The 16,983-nt window shown below is 41.1% G+C and overlaps 1 protein-coding gene across 1 annotated transcript in view; it reads right to left on the bottom strand.

The window, feature by feature from the left end:
- The window catches only part of SCARA5 (scavenger receptor class A member 5), a 180,692-nt gene that overhangs the window by 122,199 nt on the left and 41,510 nt on the right, over positions 1-16,983 (bottom strand). Inside the window, exon 2 of the mRNA XM_007938729.2 lies at positions 6,790-6,918. Coding sequence (XP_007936920.1) covers positions 6,790-6,918 — 129 coding nt within the window. The remainder of the gene's footprint in view (positions 1-6,789; positions 6,919-16,983) is intronic.

Here is a 16,983-nt window from a genome sequence, read left to right as displayed (position 1 = left end):
TTTTAAGACCCCAGTCCCTACTGATCAGAGTAGGATGGAGAACAATGTTTTTGTGTAGTATGTTATGCCAATTAAGTTTGATGTCCCCTGTGACCATGGTCCTGAGCCCACAGGTCCAAAAACTTGCTCCATCAGGGTGGGTGACTGTGGCTAAGAAGTTATCATAACTTTGCCCAATGTTGGTTCTATTTATATGGACATTCTTACAGTACATACAAATACATATGTAAAAATATCACCTGTCACCCTTACATATGTTCATGGGTATATTCCCTTTTGCCTAGACATATCTGATCATTCAGCCTGTCCACTCACTTATTTACCTGTATATTAATGTGTTTTTTTTTAAATCACTGATAACACAGTATTGCATATATAAAACTGTTTATCTTCGTTGTCTGTGCAAAAATATATTTTTAGATGTAGATCATGATCAAGAAAGTGTAGAAACACCGATTTAGTTCAACCTGCTCATTTTACAAATGAGTATTCGGTTAGCAACCGAAAGGTTAGCAGTTCGAACCCACCAGACAGTCAGCGAGAGAAAGCAGAGGCAGTCTGCTTCCATAAAGATTTATACAGCCTTGGAAACCCTATGAGGCAGTTATGCTCTGTCCTATAGGGTCACTAGGAGTTGGAATCAACTTAAGGGTAGTAGGTTTGGGTTTTGTTTTATACAAAGGTTCAGAGAGCATAAGTGATTTTGCCCAAGATTACAGAGTGTTAATGGATGAACTGGAAGTAAATCCAAGTTTTTCTGACTCCTAGTTCAAGTTGTCAAGTTTATATGACTGCAAAGAAAACCCAAGAAAAAGATGGAATAATAATAGTAGCGTTAGCAATAGCAATAGCTAGTACTTCTATAATGATTACTCTGTGTCAGGCTCTATTCTAAGTACTTTAGGTATATTAATTTAATCCTCAACAACCCAGCCCATAATAACCCAACCCAAGAACAAACCAATGAGGCAGATACATTGATACCAGTCGCCACTGAGTCTATTCTGACTCTTAGCAACCCCATTGTGTGTCAGAGTAGAACTGCTCCATAGGTTTTTCAATGGCTGATTTTTTTTTAAGTAGATCATCAGCCCTCTCTTCCAAGCCATCTCTGGGTTGACTCAAACTGCCACCTTTTGGTTACTAGCCAAGTATATTGATCACTTGTGCCATCCAGGGACTCTCAGACTCTCGGGTATAGTTACTTCTCCCATTTTCAGATAAGGAAATTTGGGTACAGAAAGCTCAGGTAAACTTTGCAGTGTCCCATAGCTGATAATGGTAAGCCAAGTGTCAAACCCAGACAGGTTGGCTCAAAGTCTGTGCTCTTAATCAGTATAAAGTATTGCATGATGTTGCCTTCATATTCTCTCTATATCTTATAATATAAATTCAGTATATAATATGTATGTATTCATTATTAATTCCACACTTACTTCTCCTAGCCAAATGTCCTTGGGCAATGATTCCATATTTACCATGTTATTTAGATACTTGGCTTAAACAAAAATAATCCCCTTTTTTTCCCGCACAAATAAGATCAGCTCCTGGCTTCCTTGTGTCATTCATTCATTCACTCATTTACATATTTAAAAACATTATGCATTTGAAGACTCAAATAGAGTAGGCGGTATTAATGGAAAAGAGAGAGAGAGAGAGACAAAACTGTGCATTAGCACACTGCCTTGTTCCAGAAGGGATAAGACAGTTTACGAGGATACATAAAATACACTAAGATGAGAAAAAGGAAAAGAAAGAACAAGTATAAAGACACTAAATGGAGCCAAGAATGAGACTAACACAAAAATACTTTAAACACAAAAAGTGTATCGTCTATACACTTGCTGTGGCTGGGCTCCAAATCTGTCTCCAGATTTTCATTTTTATTATCTTCAAATTCCACATGTACAACTGGATGACAACTGATTTTCAGTTCATGTTAATTATCTCCTTGGAAACAATTTAATTGCCTTCAAATTTGCAGTCTCCATAAGGTAAAAGAAACGAATTCTTCAGGGAAAGCACACCTCCTTCTGAGATTAGGACAGAAAATAATTTCTCCAATGGTCTTCATAAAGTTAACATTGTGTAATGTAATGAACAATGTCCTCAATAACATCCTTACAATATACACAAGGATATTTCTGAAACTTTCTGACAAAGTCTGCCAATAAAGGCTGATAGCAGCACACTCTTATTTCCAAGATGCACTGATGGCATCAATAAATGGATGTGGGCTCTGAACAAAAGGCTCTCTGATTGGGGAGTTTAAGAAGAGACTTACTTGAAATGAGATGACCAAGAAAAGGGGTGCTTATTTCAAATGACATTTGGACAACTTGGTCTTCACCTCTCTTATAGCTGAGGCCCTCCCCAGCTACTCTAACCCTTAGAGATCAGGCTCTCCTTTGTGAAATTTGGCATAGAGCATAAGCCACACCAATATTGTCCAAATATGTGTGTGCATTTATGATTTTAAAGCCTCCCAGTACAAGGCCCATGCCTTGTGACTCTTTCTTCCCAGGGCTTGTCCCACAGCCCTGCACCAACTAAGCAATCATGCACAAGTTAAGCACTTGATGATGTAACAGCAATGACTACTTGCTGCTGTTAAGAAAGAAGAACATTACGGTGTAAGAAAAGCCCATTTTTCACCAGAAACTCTCCTTGGTCCAGTAGCCATCATCTACATTGCCTTGATGCCCCAACTTCTTCCCAAATTACAGTCCCAGAGATGTTGGCACCTCTCCTTTCTGCTGTTTCATTTTCATAGTAAGACCTCAAATTCATCAATGAACTCATAGCAGGAAAGGAGAAGAAAGAGGTGGGCATTTGATAGGAGATATGGTTCCTGATGACCATAGTTTGTGACCACAGTGGGGTCCCAGAAGTAATCATGGACAAGACCAAACCTCCTCTAACTCTTAAACCCCATTACAGAGACCACTTTGCCTAGATTTAGGGCCTTCTGACCAAAGTGACCATCTAATCTCAATTCTCTTATTCATGAACTAAAGCTGATAGTTTGTACTGTCCAATAATGAATTTGGAACAGAATGAAATGTAATAGGGAATCATCAGCCCAGGTAATGAATAAAATGTGTTAGAAGATAGAATAGCTGAGGAGTTTGGGGTTGAGGATGATTGACTGGTTCATCTTTCTCAGGAGATTAAGGAGGCCTGTGAGCTGAGGGAATAGAACTCAGTGATGGTAGGAGACCATCAGAGGAAAGTTCCTAGGAGGATACTAGTCAGAAATGGATAGTTAGATGGAAGGAAGAAAGTCCAATTGAGAGAATAATTTGAGTGATGGCTGGATTAACCTTGTGATGAGGGAGTCTGGGATAACACACAAACATGAGATCCAATTTTTCCCTTTTACTTTGAGTATTTGGGTAAGGAGATGAATTGAGAAAAGTCTTTTGTAGGGTTTGCAAGACTAATTTTTATATAATTAGATAATAACTTTGTAAAATCAGAAAATTCTTAGAGTAGGAATTTATACTCCAATCAGACAGTAAGATAGATAATGAAGTGGGTAAAACATGAATTGCCCAATTAGGGAGTCAGATACAGCAGTGGATAATGTTGTCATCCAGTTGTAAGATGTGCAAGATATCTATCAACAAAGAAGTGTCGAAGTTTAAGAAGCATTCAGCAGAACTCCTCCTGTGCAAGGTGACCCTGCAGGGCACTGAAGAGCAGATGCTGCCAAGATGGGGAAAGTGCTCACATCAGGACACCTAACAGAAAGCCAGGCAGCCTCTGCATTACACTGACACATAGATCACCTCACCATGTTGGTATTTTCTGAAAGGGAGTGTGGTAGTTAGGGTTGTATGTCAACTTGGCTGGGCCTGGTTGAGTGGCTGGGCAGTTATTCCCCATGGTGAGGTTGGTAATTAACTCCACGGTGAAATCTACTGGAGCAGCTCAGTAGCTACTTTAGGGATGTAGGCTGCTTTCAGTATATAACTTTGAGGAAGGTCTCCAGCTTATGGCATACTTGAACCCTGCATGTAGCTGAGTCATTGTTCAGCAGCCTGCCACGTTGCCCTGCTGATCTTGGAATTTTTTTCAGGATTTGAATTAATGGCCTGCTGTGTGGTTTGGTACTATAGGGACTGTGCCAATAGTGTGTGTTTTATTTGTTGACCTTGGGCTTGTCAGCCTCAGCAGCCAGTAGCTGACTGAGTGAAGAGATGCCTCCAGCTTCAGTGGGCTGGGAGCAAGAGGCAGAGCTGAAGCCAAGGTGGAGGGGCTTCACCCAACCCCTAGAGCCTGGCACTTTGAACTCAGACTTCTAGCCTCCAGAACTGTAAGAAAATCAACTTCTGTTTGTTCAAGCCATCCGATTTGTGATATATTCCTATCAGAGTGGCATTAGGTAAACAAAACAGGGACCATTACTGCAGATCATCAATCAAGGTAAATCTGAAGAAACTTCCTACCTATGATTAGGCAGGACCTTCTGGAAGAACTTGTCCAACCTTGTCCACCACATTCCCAAGTCTACTCCCTGTATAGCTGTTGATCATACCCTTTCATTGACTGCCCTCACCAAACCTCTCCCAGTGGACAACCTGGTTTTCCAGGCAAGATCTTAGGAGGTGACAGTGGTAACACACCCAGAGCCAAGACCCAAAGTAGGATGCTCTGTTTCATCAGATCAGTGCCAATCCACCTGAATTCTACACAGGCAGAGTAGCCAGAAATTTCAGGGTTGAAGATGATTATAAAGATTGAAATCCTCCCCAGGGTTCCACATGTAACAATTAAGGAAGTGTGATAATGTTTTCAGTAGACTGGGAAACCATATTCCACCCTTCTTTCTAAAAATGTCAAGATGGCACTATTAATCTCACTCAACTCCAAACCAGGAAAAAACCTTTCTGCATCATACTAGATGCAGAACTACTTTTTTTTTTTTAAAAAAATAAAAAATAAAGCTAACCTTTATTTTGAATGAAAATCTGTCTCTTTACAATATCCACACATTTCATCCTAGTTCTACCCTCAATGACCACACAGAATACATCTTCCCTTTTTCACATGGCAGCACTTCAGGCACCAGAAAAGAACTTTCATCCCCTTGCAAGCCTTCTCTTCCCCAAGAGATGATGTCTTTCCAGGCCCCCCAGGCCTCCAGAGACCTGCCCTAGGTCCCTCCCCAGCCTGGTCTCTCTGCTCATGACCCTCTACCACCTAAATGCTCCTGTGCAGCAGAGAAGTTGTAACACCATAGCTGACTTTCATGCTGGACTGAAACACTTTCTAAATATTCTGAGAATTTGTTATGGTTGTGGGAGCCAAGCCTACAAAACCAGATTCCAATCTCTTACTGAGAAGTGCAAGAATATATTTAAATCATCCTCTGGCTGGCTTGGCCAGTGATGGCTCTTGCTGGACACCATCCCTTGATTCCTGAGATGAATCATGAATTTTTCTTGTTATTGCTGTTGGCTGCCCCTAAGGTTAATGGTTGGTGGCACAGACACAACCCCTAATGTATGCCCTGAGCCCTGACTGTGGAAACCTCAGAGTGAAGGCAGCACTGAACATCCCATCACAAGGCCCAAGTGACTAGTCCCACTTGATAGAAAGCCAGGGAGGTTCTGGGAATTTGCCTCATATTTCCATCAGTGGGTCATCTGCAAGGTCTTAATCTCTAGATTTCTGCCCCAGAGTTAACTCCAGGACCCCACACTCGGCAGTCCAATTCAGCTCTGCCTGGCCAGCAGCCTCACTCCGCTAATCCTACCTTCCCCATGCAACACCCACACATCCACTCTGCAGGCCTTCTTTGCATTACCACAGCATGTGTTTACAACAATCATATCCCTTATCACATTCTGCCTTGAGACAGGTTCTGTCTGCATGACCTAGATTAGGAGCTCCTTGAAGGAAGCCAGTGGGTCTTATTTAACTCTGTCCCAATCCTAACACTGAGCTTGGTGCAAAGTAGGTACTTCTATAAGCTACAACAGGTGGAACTGAACTAATCCTTTGGCCCTACTTTGTCAGGTCCCACATACCTTCAACTAGAAAGGTGGGAGTCAGGAGGAGACCACCATAGTCTTTGCTCCTGTCTGCTTCAGTGTTTCTGTCACCTGTGGATGGTGAGCTGGGCTGGTCAAAGCATAAGGTCAACAGTTGGATCATTTCCTAAGTCAGTGAGCTCTGCTTATCCATGGCTGGAGAATATGTTCCAAACCTGAATCTAGCACCTGATTGTCTTGTGGACAGAAACTGGGGAAAAGAGCCTGGCTGGATTGCAGCAACCCCACCCCCAACTCCAATAATTGCAAAGGGCACCAAGTTTACCATAACCCTAATTAGCATCTGCAGCAAAGTACCTCATGCCCATTTCATCATACCTCAGGACAAGGGGCTCAGATAACACTCAACCTGCTTTGGGCAATCCACAACCTAGAGGTCCAAGGGGAAGCAGTGTGCTACCCAGTGTCACATGACAATGTAGAAAAAATTGGAAACCACTTGGAGTAGCTAAATCTCTGCTGCTGGAATCAGAGATTTCACAATCTCTGACACACAGCCCCTGCTAAGTCCTCATCCCACATGGAACAGACCGTGCTGCTTCAGAGTGGTGCCCAGCTGGAAAGATAGCCGGCTGCTTCCTTTGTGGTACCAGTGGTGAGAAGGACAGCATTCAGGTCATGTCAGTGGGAATGAAGAGTTGAGGCTGCAGCTCTCTCATCCATCTGCTCTTGCTTCCTATGCCCTCCTTCTTCAACCTAAAGGCGCAGGACAGAAGAGAGCTGCTCTTACCTGCTAAGATGAAGATGCCCACGAGAATAAGGAAGACCAGCAGGTAGAGCCCGAGAACAGCATGCTTGAGTGCTGACAAGGAGCCCAACTGGGTACAGCAGCCTCCTGCCCGCCGTCGGTGGCATGGACCTACACAGGAAAGTTCGGAAGAGGTAGAAAAAGGACACTTGAAAACCCCATAAGTTTTTCTTTTTTTTCCCCCCTCATTTGGCCTCTTCTTTCCCTGAGGCTTGCAGATGTTCACCTAGAACTGCCTCCTGCACCTTCAGCATATCTATGATGCTACCAGCCTGGTGGAGATCCTTGCAGAAGCACCACAAGATTGTTTGGTTTCCAGCTCTCCTCCCACCTTCCATGCACATGAACAAGCCAGACAGTCACTTCCAGAAGTGCTCACAAACCCACCCTCCTGACCAGTGCAAGCAGCAGAAAGAATTAAAACAGGCTTGAATATATGTCCTTTACAAGGACATTGTCTCATGTGTCATCGTCTCATGTGATCTGGGGACAATGGAGGCAATTGAAAACAGGAGTTGCAAACTCAAACATTTACAGTGGCCAGGAGGGATGGAAATGAGCAAGATGGGCTGTGTGGGCCAGTGGTGAACCAGAGCATGGGCCTTATCTAGAAGAGGTGGCCATGGAGGAAGGAGGGCTGAATGTTGTCAGATCCAAGATCTTCAAGACAAGCCAGAGGTGATTATGAGAAATCTCTCTATTTTTAAATGCTGGCAACCAACTCAGAAAAACGAAGAATACTAGGGGTGGGGGTAGGGAGGGGTGTAAAAAAGATACATTTGCAAGTTGGATCTGGCCACTAGTTTGCAACTTCAGGTTTAGGAAAACACAGTAACTTTATGCTATGAAATGTCATGAGATTTATCAGCCTCCAGCCAAAATGGAATAGTACAATATCAGTACTGTATTGGGCCTTAGGGATCATTTAGCCCCACCCTTTCAGTTTACAGGTCAGGAATTGAGCCCCAGAGAGGGGAATTGACATACTTCAAGTCAAATGTTACTGGTAAACCCTGGATCAAAGTCCAGGTAGGCTGATGCTCAGAGCTCTTTCAGCTGGACCTCTCCTTCAAGGCAGACTTCTCAGACTGTCCACACAGAGGTCAGGAATTTTACTAAGCTGCTCCTATAGTGTCAGCTAGGAGCTCTGGTAGCATAGTGCCTAAGGCACTTGACTGCTAAGCAGAAGGCTGGTGGCTCAAACCTACCAGCCACTCCTCAGAAGGAAGGTTGGGCTTCCTTCCGTAGTAATACCATCTCGGAAACCCAAGGAGGGGTTGCTATGAGTCGGGCCGACTCGATGGCACATAACAACAACAACAACATAGTGTCAGCTGAAAGTGGGAAGGAAGTCATGGCCTTCCTGACCTGAGCCCCAGCAAGGCATGTATGAATCTCAAGAAGGAGGGATGGAGGAAGGGATGAATGATGGCGCATAAGGCACTTTGAAAGCACTGAAACTATCCTGCATGTTACTGAAATGGTTGATTGCTAACATTATAGATTTGTCAAAATCCATAGAACTTTACAACACAAGCTATGTAAGGTAAATTCTGGAATTTAATTATTAATAATGTATCGATATTGATCCATCAATTATAACAAATGTACCATATTAATGCAAGATGTTAATAGTAGGAAAATTATGTAGGGGGAGTAGGAAGGGTATATGTAATGCTGTACTTTCTGCATAACTTTTATGTATACCTAAAACTACTCCAAAAAATAGCCTACTAATTAAGAACATCACTGGAGGGATTTTTTCAAAATGGACATGCCCCTGTGATGCCTATTTCCCACCCCTGCAGGTCAGAGTTCTCTTCGGAGGGATTTCCTGCACTTTGAGAGTGTTGCTAACTCTCATGTGGAGTGTGTTCCACGTGAGAAAGGTATGGAAGCGGAAAAAGGTTGACCACAGATATCTAAATAACTGATATTCAGAAAATGTTTTAGAATATAGTGTGATGTTTTCAATTCTTTGGAAGATTTGGGTTTATAAAGGAGATACTTCAGGGGCTATTTATTGCCTCGCAGGTATCATTACCTCCTTGGCCTTCAGAGGTTTTGTTACTATGAGGTGAGTGACAGTGACTAGTTGATGCCTTATGATCCAAATAGCCCTGGCTCCCCACAAAGGTATTGTTTAATGAGAAACATTTCCTCACTCAATTACTCCATTTTGTTGAAAATAATGCATTAAGACAGCTAAGCAGAACTCTTATATAATATCACCATAAAACATTGGGTACAATTTGGAGCAAGTTGTCAAGAAATACAAACTTAATTATCATTCCCATTAATCCTTAAATGTTAGCAAATATTGAAGAGTTAACCTGATTTTCCACTAAGATTCAAATGGAGCACATCTTTCTGACTCAACATGTCTTTTCTAGAATTTTCTGTCCCTTTCCACACTTGTGATCTTTGTTGTTGTGAGTTGCCTTCAAGGTGGTTTCAACCCATATCACCCCTACGCACAACAGAACCAAATACTGCCCAGTCCTGTGCCTTCTCCAAGTTGTTGCTATGCTTAAGTCCATTGTTCCAGCCACTGTGTCAGTTCATCTCAAGGATCTTTCCCTTTCTCACTGACCCTCTACTTTACCAAACATGATATCCTTCTCCAGGAATTAGTCCCTTCTGACAACATGATCAAAGTATGAGAGACGAAGTCTAGCCATTCTGGCTATACTTCTTCCAAGACAGACTTGTTCTTTCTTCTGGCATTCCATGGTATTTTCAGTATTCTTCACCGACACCACAATTCAAATGAATCAATTCTTCTGCAATCTTCCTTATTCATTATCCAGCTTTCACATGCATATGAGGTGATTGAAAATACCATAGCTTGGGTCAGTTGCACCTTAGTCTTCAATGTGATATCTTTGCTCTTAACATTGTAAAGAGGTCTTTTGTGCCTTCCAATCTGAGGGTACTTTGTTGTTGTTATGTGCCATCGAATTGGACCCGACTCATAGTGACCCCTCCTTGGGTTTCTGATGTGGTATCATTACCGAAGTAGATAGTGCAATCCTCCTTCCAAAGAGCAGCTGGTGGGTTTGAACCACCAGCCTTCTGGCTAGCAGTCAAGTGCCTTAGGCACTACACTACCAGAGCTTTAGAATCTGCAATTTTTTTTTCCTTAAATATGTTTATCTTTTTTTCTAGTAAGAGCTACTAGCTATCAGTTTGCAACTTATCAGAGAAAAGTCTGTTTCCCTCAAGTCAGAATGGTAGGCACATAATTTTTATGTATAATATCATACAAATAATCAGTTGTCATTATCATGATTATTGTTTCAGGTCTCCTGCTCTGAGTCTTGAAAGAATTACCAAAACCTGTTGCTATAGAGTCAGTTCTGACTCACTGAGACCCCATGTGTGTCAGAGACAACTGTGCTTCATAGGGTTTTTAATGGCTAATTTTTCACCTGGGCTTTCTTCCAAGGCACCTTGGAGTAGACTCAAAGCTTCTGCCTTTCAGTTAGATGCTGAGTGCATTAACCATTTGAACCACCCACGGATTCCTGTTGCACAAGTGGAGAGGAACATCACACAGATAATAGTGATGAGAGCTTCATACTCGCCTTTGTTATTTGCATATGTGTTGCTAGCTCACTGCTTGATTCTTCATAAAGTGCTTAGCAAGAGTGGGTCAAATTGCAGTGATATAGTTCTATTACTTTTCCCATAAAAAATAAAATAAAATAAAAGAGTAATTCCTTCCCTCTCTACCTGAGGCTTCTATTTAATTGTGAGCACCCATCCATGAAAGATCTCTTTGTCAACTAACGCACACAATACAGACATTACTCTGAGAGAGCTTAGTAGTTTCAGCAAGTCTCAATTATTGTGTACATTAAACAAAATCTATTTTAAATAGAACATAATAAGGGTTTCAAATAGCAATTTTCCACAAATAGCTAACAAACACACCATGAATGGTTCTGGCAAGATGCTTAGGGAAGATGATTGCAAGGGAAAGAAGACACTTCAGAGGAAAGACAAGTTACTAATGCTGCCAAAAATATATGTTTTGACTCTTATTCTTCAGGTGGCAGCAGCATATTGTTTAGATCGCCATTCAAATTACTGAACCCTAGTACCTAAGGCATTTGACTGCTAACCAGAATGTTGGTGGTTCAAACCTACCAACTACTCCTCAGAAGGAAGGTCAGGCAATTTACTTCTGTAGTGATACAGCCTCAGAACCCCAAGGAGGGGTTGCTATGAATTGGATCCAATTTGATGGCAGTGAGTTTAGTTACTGGAAGATTGAGAACAATCCAAAATGATACAATCAGCAAAGATAGGGCAGAAAGTATACTCAGTTTTGTTTAAGAGGAAAAAAAAAAAAAGCCCAAAAAAGTTATAGGCTTTGATTCATTAATAATTTTAAAGGGTAAAACTTTTACATACATTTAAGGAACAACCACTACTAATTGCCCTATTACTTTGATTCATTAATTTTTAAGGGTAAAACTTTTACATACATTTAAGGAACAACCACTACTAATTGCCCTATTATGGTAGCTAGCCTCTTTAAAAAAAAAAAAAAACATTGCCATTAGTTGATTCTGACTCATAGTGACCCTATTAAAGACCCTATCTTTCTCCCACAGAGCAGCTGGTAGGTTCAAACCACCAACCTCTTGGTTAGCAGCTGAGCACTTTAACTACTGCTCCATTAGGACTCCTTAAAGCCGCCTCTAAGATGGCCTTAATGATCACCACCCCAGTGTAGCCCCCTTCCACATTGTACCAAGGTTGGTTTGTGCAACCAATAGAATATGGTAGAAGTGATGATGTGTCACTTCTGAGAGTAGACAAAAGACATTGCAGATTCCTTCTTGCTCGCGTTTTCTTTCTCTGGATCATTAATTTTGGGGAAAGCCAGCTGCCATGTCATGAATAGCCTATGAAAAGGTCCACATAGTATAGAACTATGGCTTTCAGCCAACAGCCACATGAGTGAGTCTGGAAGCAGATCGTCCAGCCTGATCACTCCTTCAGATGACTGTAGCCCTGGCCGATAACTTGATACATTCTCATGAGACATCCCGAACCAGAACTACCCAGCTAAACTGCTGCCAGATCCTTCCCAGGTTATATTATATATAAACATATTTTTGAGCAAAATTTTTATCTGAAAAAATAAACAAAATCTTGGCTTTCCTTGCACACTATAGCTCAGAAATTTTATGAGATAATAAATTTTGGTTGTTTTAAGCCAATACCTTTTGAGGTAATTTATTATGCAGCAATAGATAACAAATACACTTATGATATGAGGACATTGTTGGTTCAGTGGTAGAACCCTTGCTTTCCATATTGAAGACCTGGGTTTGATTCCCAGCCAGTGCACCTCATGCCCAGCCACCACCCCTCTGCCGTGGAAGTCTGCATGTTGCTACAATGCTGAACAGACTTCAGCAGAGCTTCCAGACTAAGAGAGTAGGAAGACTGGCCTGGCAATCTTCTTCCGAAAATCAGCCAGTGAAAACACCATGAAGCACAACAGTCCCAACAACAAAGGATCGAGGGAATGGTGCAGGCAGGCAGCATTTTGGTCCTTTGTCCCATTTTGCCTGGGGTCACCATGCACCACAGCCAACTTAACTACAGCTCACAGCAACACACTTATGATAGACACTGGGGAATGTAAAGATAGTAGAAGCACAAGAAAGAGGCTGTGTCAGTGTTGTTACTGCCAGCTTCCCACTTCTAGACCTGTGCCTGGATTATGGTAAACTCTCAGAAATTATTTGTTGAGTGAGAGATTGAGATATAGCCACAGTCATATAGATACACCCAGTCAGAGGGCAAGAAAACATGCAAACATACCAGGAAGAATGAAGTCGCTGTTTAAGAGAAATATGGCAAAAGTAACATGACATACTGTAGAAGTAGGGGTTCATTCTGGGCTGTGAGGTGGCCTCGGAGTCTTTCTGAAGAAGGCATCAGTGAAGCAGGACTTTGAAGACTAGGCCTTCCTATATGTGCTAAAACTAGTTGCCTCTCTCTTTTATCATTCAATTACTATACACTGGAAAAGGAACCTTGGTGACATAATGGTTAAGAGCTCTGCTGTTAACCGTAAGGTCAGCAGTTCAAATCCACCCAGCAGCTGCACTAGAGAAAGACCTGGTGATCTGCTCCTATAAAGATTACAGCCTTGGAAACCCTATGGGCCAGTTCTACTTTGTCACGTGGGGTTGCTATGAGTCAAAATCAACTTGATGGCACCTAACAACAACAACATGAATTAGAAAGCCATGACTTCAAGAAGAAAATTTTCTTTTTCCATGTGAGAACAGTTCTGAAGGAAGTACCAGACAAAATTATTAAAAATGGTTATTGTTTGCAGACAACACACACAAGATAAGATTTATGTGAAAATGGCAAAAAAAAAAAAAACCACCCGTCTTCAAAGATTTGTTTAGGAGAATCAAGGGAAGGGTTGTTCCACCTTGTAGTGGTCTCCAGCAATGAGGGTGACATCTCAGGAATCAGGAGGCCAAGGGAAGGGGGTTCAAGAAGCCTGGGAAAGAGAAAGCCAGTGGTTCCAAGAGAGCAAATAAAAACTATAAAATAGATGCAAGGAAACTTGAAGAAAGAGCCCAGAATGCCAAGCTGGGAGATGTTTATCTCAGCATGAGGCTCATGGCATCCTGATGATCAGCTGGAAGAAGTTGGATAGATGTTTTCCCCGTCATTAAGCATCCCCATCTGCAGGCAGCCTAGCCTGCACACTTGTGCCATATCTGAGTATTCTTGAGCTTTATGTCCTGAACTTTTTGAACTCTACTTTTTCTTTTAACCTAAATTTATTTTAGAAAGATTTTATACATCATCACCATTAAGTGGAAATTTTAGATTTTCCTATTATAGCAGTTCAAACCCACCAGCCACTCCTCAGAAGGAAGGTTGGGCAATCTACTTCCATAGTGATTACTGCCTCAGGAACCTAAGGAGGGGTCGCTATGAGTTGGGTCCGGCTCAATGGCACATAACAACAACAACAACACATTAATAAGAATACCTATTAAAAACAACAGATTGACACTTTTATCTTACTTAAAGTCATCTCGAGTACCACTCTATTGAATAGAAAACTATGTTCTGGGAAACACTGACATTAGTAGAAGTAATTAAACCACACTAAAAGGCAAGTTGAAAGAAGAAATTTGATGCACACCAAAGAAATTTCATTTCTAGAAAAGCAAACTCAAAATTAAGAATATTTTAGAAGATAGTACATTAAGGATTACTAGATACCACTGAAAGAACCATGCTAAAACTTTGCACACATCTCTAGGACTAACCTCATTTTTTAAACTGTCTATTTACATCTCTGTCAGAATCTATAAGATCCTCTGGGTCAGGGTGTGTCTTATTAATCTTTTTCTACCCATCAGCCCCCACAGTGTCCAATACAGTGTAGACCTCAATAAAGTTTTGTTAAAGAAATGCAAGAACAAGACATGTGTAAGACATTTCTTTTTGCTGCAAAGATCATCTCTTAAGTTTGTCTTACGCAAACAAATGAACAAATTCTGGTTGACTGCATAAACATATTTTTGGGCAAATTTTTTAATCTGAAAAATAAAACAAAATCTTGGCTTTCCTTTCACACCTTTGACTTCCAATTGTCACTTACTGCCCATGGAGGTAAGCTGTAGGGACAATTCTTTGGAACTCAATTGACACCTTAAATCAGTCCTGGTTGAGTATCAAAATCTTGTCTGGAGTTTCTTAGAAATACTGAAGCCTGAGCCCCACTGCTGAATGTTCTGATTCAGAAAACCTGGGAGGAACCTTCAGTGATGAAATAACAAAACTATGGCAGAGAGGTGCACAGCCCTGGAATAATACATTTGTCATATTAAAAGAGAATGTGAAGACATATTCTTGGAAGATAAATGAGGAATCTTACTATTATAAGAGCTTAATTTAGTTAAAAAAAATAATTCTGTCACTGCTTTTTAATAGGACACATTGAAAAAGAGTTGTCTCAAACTATTTTATCATTCCCAGAGGTTAAAATTTGTGAAGGGGTTCCATTTAATAATGGGAACAGGAATATCCCAAAGAGATTTTGCTAAAATACTGTATGCTGGAGGTGGACAGTGCTTGGCAGCAGAAATTAAAAAACAGGAAAGGAAAAGTTACATAAAAGCTATGCAGCCCCAGAGAGTTTAGCTGAGGATGAGTAGAGGGAGGATCCCCCCAATGTCAGTGCCAGACTGTGATGGGAGCCTTAGAATCTCTGGATCATGCTTTCTCTGTCTTAGGCAGGTCAGTGGGGCAGTGGTGGTTCAGTGGTAGAATTTTTGCCTTCCATGTGGGAGACTCAGGTTTGATTACTGGACAGTGCATCATAAGTATGTTGTTGTTGTTGTTATGTGCCCTCGAGTCAGACCTGATTCATAGCAACCCCTCCTTGGGTTTCCGAGGCAGTATCACCACAGAAGTAGATTGCCCAACCTTCCTTCCGAGGAGTGGCTGGTGGGTTTGAACCGCCAGCCTTCTGGTTAGCAGTCAAGTGCTTTAGATACTATGCTATCAGAGCTCTTCGCCACCATTATCTGTCAGTGGAGGCTTGTGTGTTACTGTGATGCTGAACAGGTTTCAATGGAGCTTGCAGGCTCAGACTGACAAGACAGCATTCTGTTGTGCTGTATGTGAGGTTGCCATGACTTGAGCCAACTCCATGTCAGCTAACAACAAGGTAGATCAGCATCCCTAACACTCTCTCAGGGTTCAAAACATCAATTTTAGACTCAATGGAGGTAGATTCCAAACCTGCTTCTGCCATGTATTGACTGTGAGACTAAGAGAAGACATTTGGAAGCTAACTCTTTCATTGATGTAGTCCTTCCTTGAAAAAAGGATTTTTTAATTTCTTAAAAAAAAAAAAAATTCAATTTCTTAATAAGCATTTTTGAATATTTTAGAGTTCTCTGTTTTAATTTCTTTTCCTCCCATTAAAAACATAATCACCAACTGGATCTGATAAAAGTGGGTATTTATTTATTTCCAAAGAAAATGGATCTAAACAACATTTAAAAAATAGGATGCAATTATTCAATTGTCGCCTACTTTAGTTTTAGTAACAACAAATATTCAGTCATTTTCTTTTTGTTCTCTTTGGTTCCACAGCTCAAAAACAGCAGATGGAGATAGAGTTTTATTGCTGGGAGGAACCTCAGAGAGCATCTAATCCAAGGATCTTCATTAAAATCGGCTGAGGGTGACTTCATTATAAGCTTCATCATTCTCATTGTGGTTACTCATCACTCCATTGTTCATTATAATAGGCAGCCCCAAATAACCTCTGTCTTTGAAGCTGCTTCCACTTTCTGGCTTTAGTGGGCATTTTTGTTTACTTTACACCAGTAAAGAGAAGAAGGAGGATGTGAGCTATGGACACTGTAAATAAGACCCACTTACCAAGAATTTCATCTGACCTATGTCAACAAGTCTTGCTTGAGTTTGGGAGGATCCTGAATAACCAATCCAGGTTTGTTAGTTACTGTTGAATCACTTCCAACTCATGGCGACACCAGGTATAACAGAATGAAATGTGGCTCAGTCTTGTGCCATCTTCATTGTCATTGATATGTTTGAGTCTATTGTTGTGACCACTGTGTATTTTGAGTTTATCTTCTAGTACTCTATCAGATAATATTCTGTTGTGACCTAAAGAATTTTCATTGGCTAATTTTCAGAAGTCGATTGCCAGGCCTTTCTTCCTAGTTTGTCTTTGTCTGGAAACTCCACTGAAACCTGCCCACCATGAGAAATCTTGCTGGTATTTGAAACAACAGTGTCATTTCTTCCAGCGTCATAGCCGCATTCAATCTACCACAGTAAGACAAACTGAATGGGGGTATAATGAGTGGGGGTATAATGAATACTAATCATCCTAAGACCTGTTGGATCACAGACCTGACTCTTCTAAGCCCCAGAGAAAAGAGACTGTAATCTTTGGCATATAGAAATAGCAGAGAAATGGAAACAGAGACTTTCACAGACATTTCTAAGGAAGAAGGGATAAAAGGAGGGACAGCTAGAGCTAATGCTGTTTAGATTTCATGATAACTTAAGACACTTTCTCCTTGTACTTCCAGAGATATCTTGTAATTTTATAACTTCCCCACAATGTTTTGTTTT

Source organism: Orycteropus afer, unplaced genomic scaffold, assembly GCF_000298275.1.
Source record: "Orycteropus afer afer isolate SDZICR_OR568_19922 unplaced genomic scaffold, OryAfe1.0 scaffold00053, whole genome shotgun sequence".
NCBI lineage: Eukaryota > Metazoa > Chordata > Mammalia > Tubulidentata > Orycteropodidae > Orycteropus > Orycteropus afer.
The sequence above is the reverse complement of the archived record's forward strand: the minus strand, read 5'-3'. Positions and strand labels throughout refer to the sequence as shown.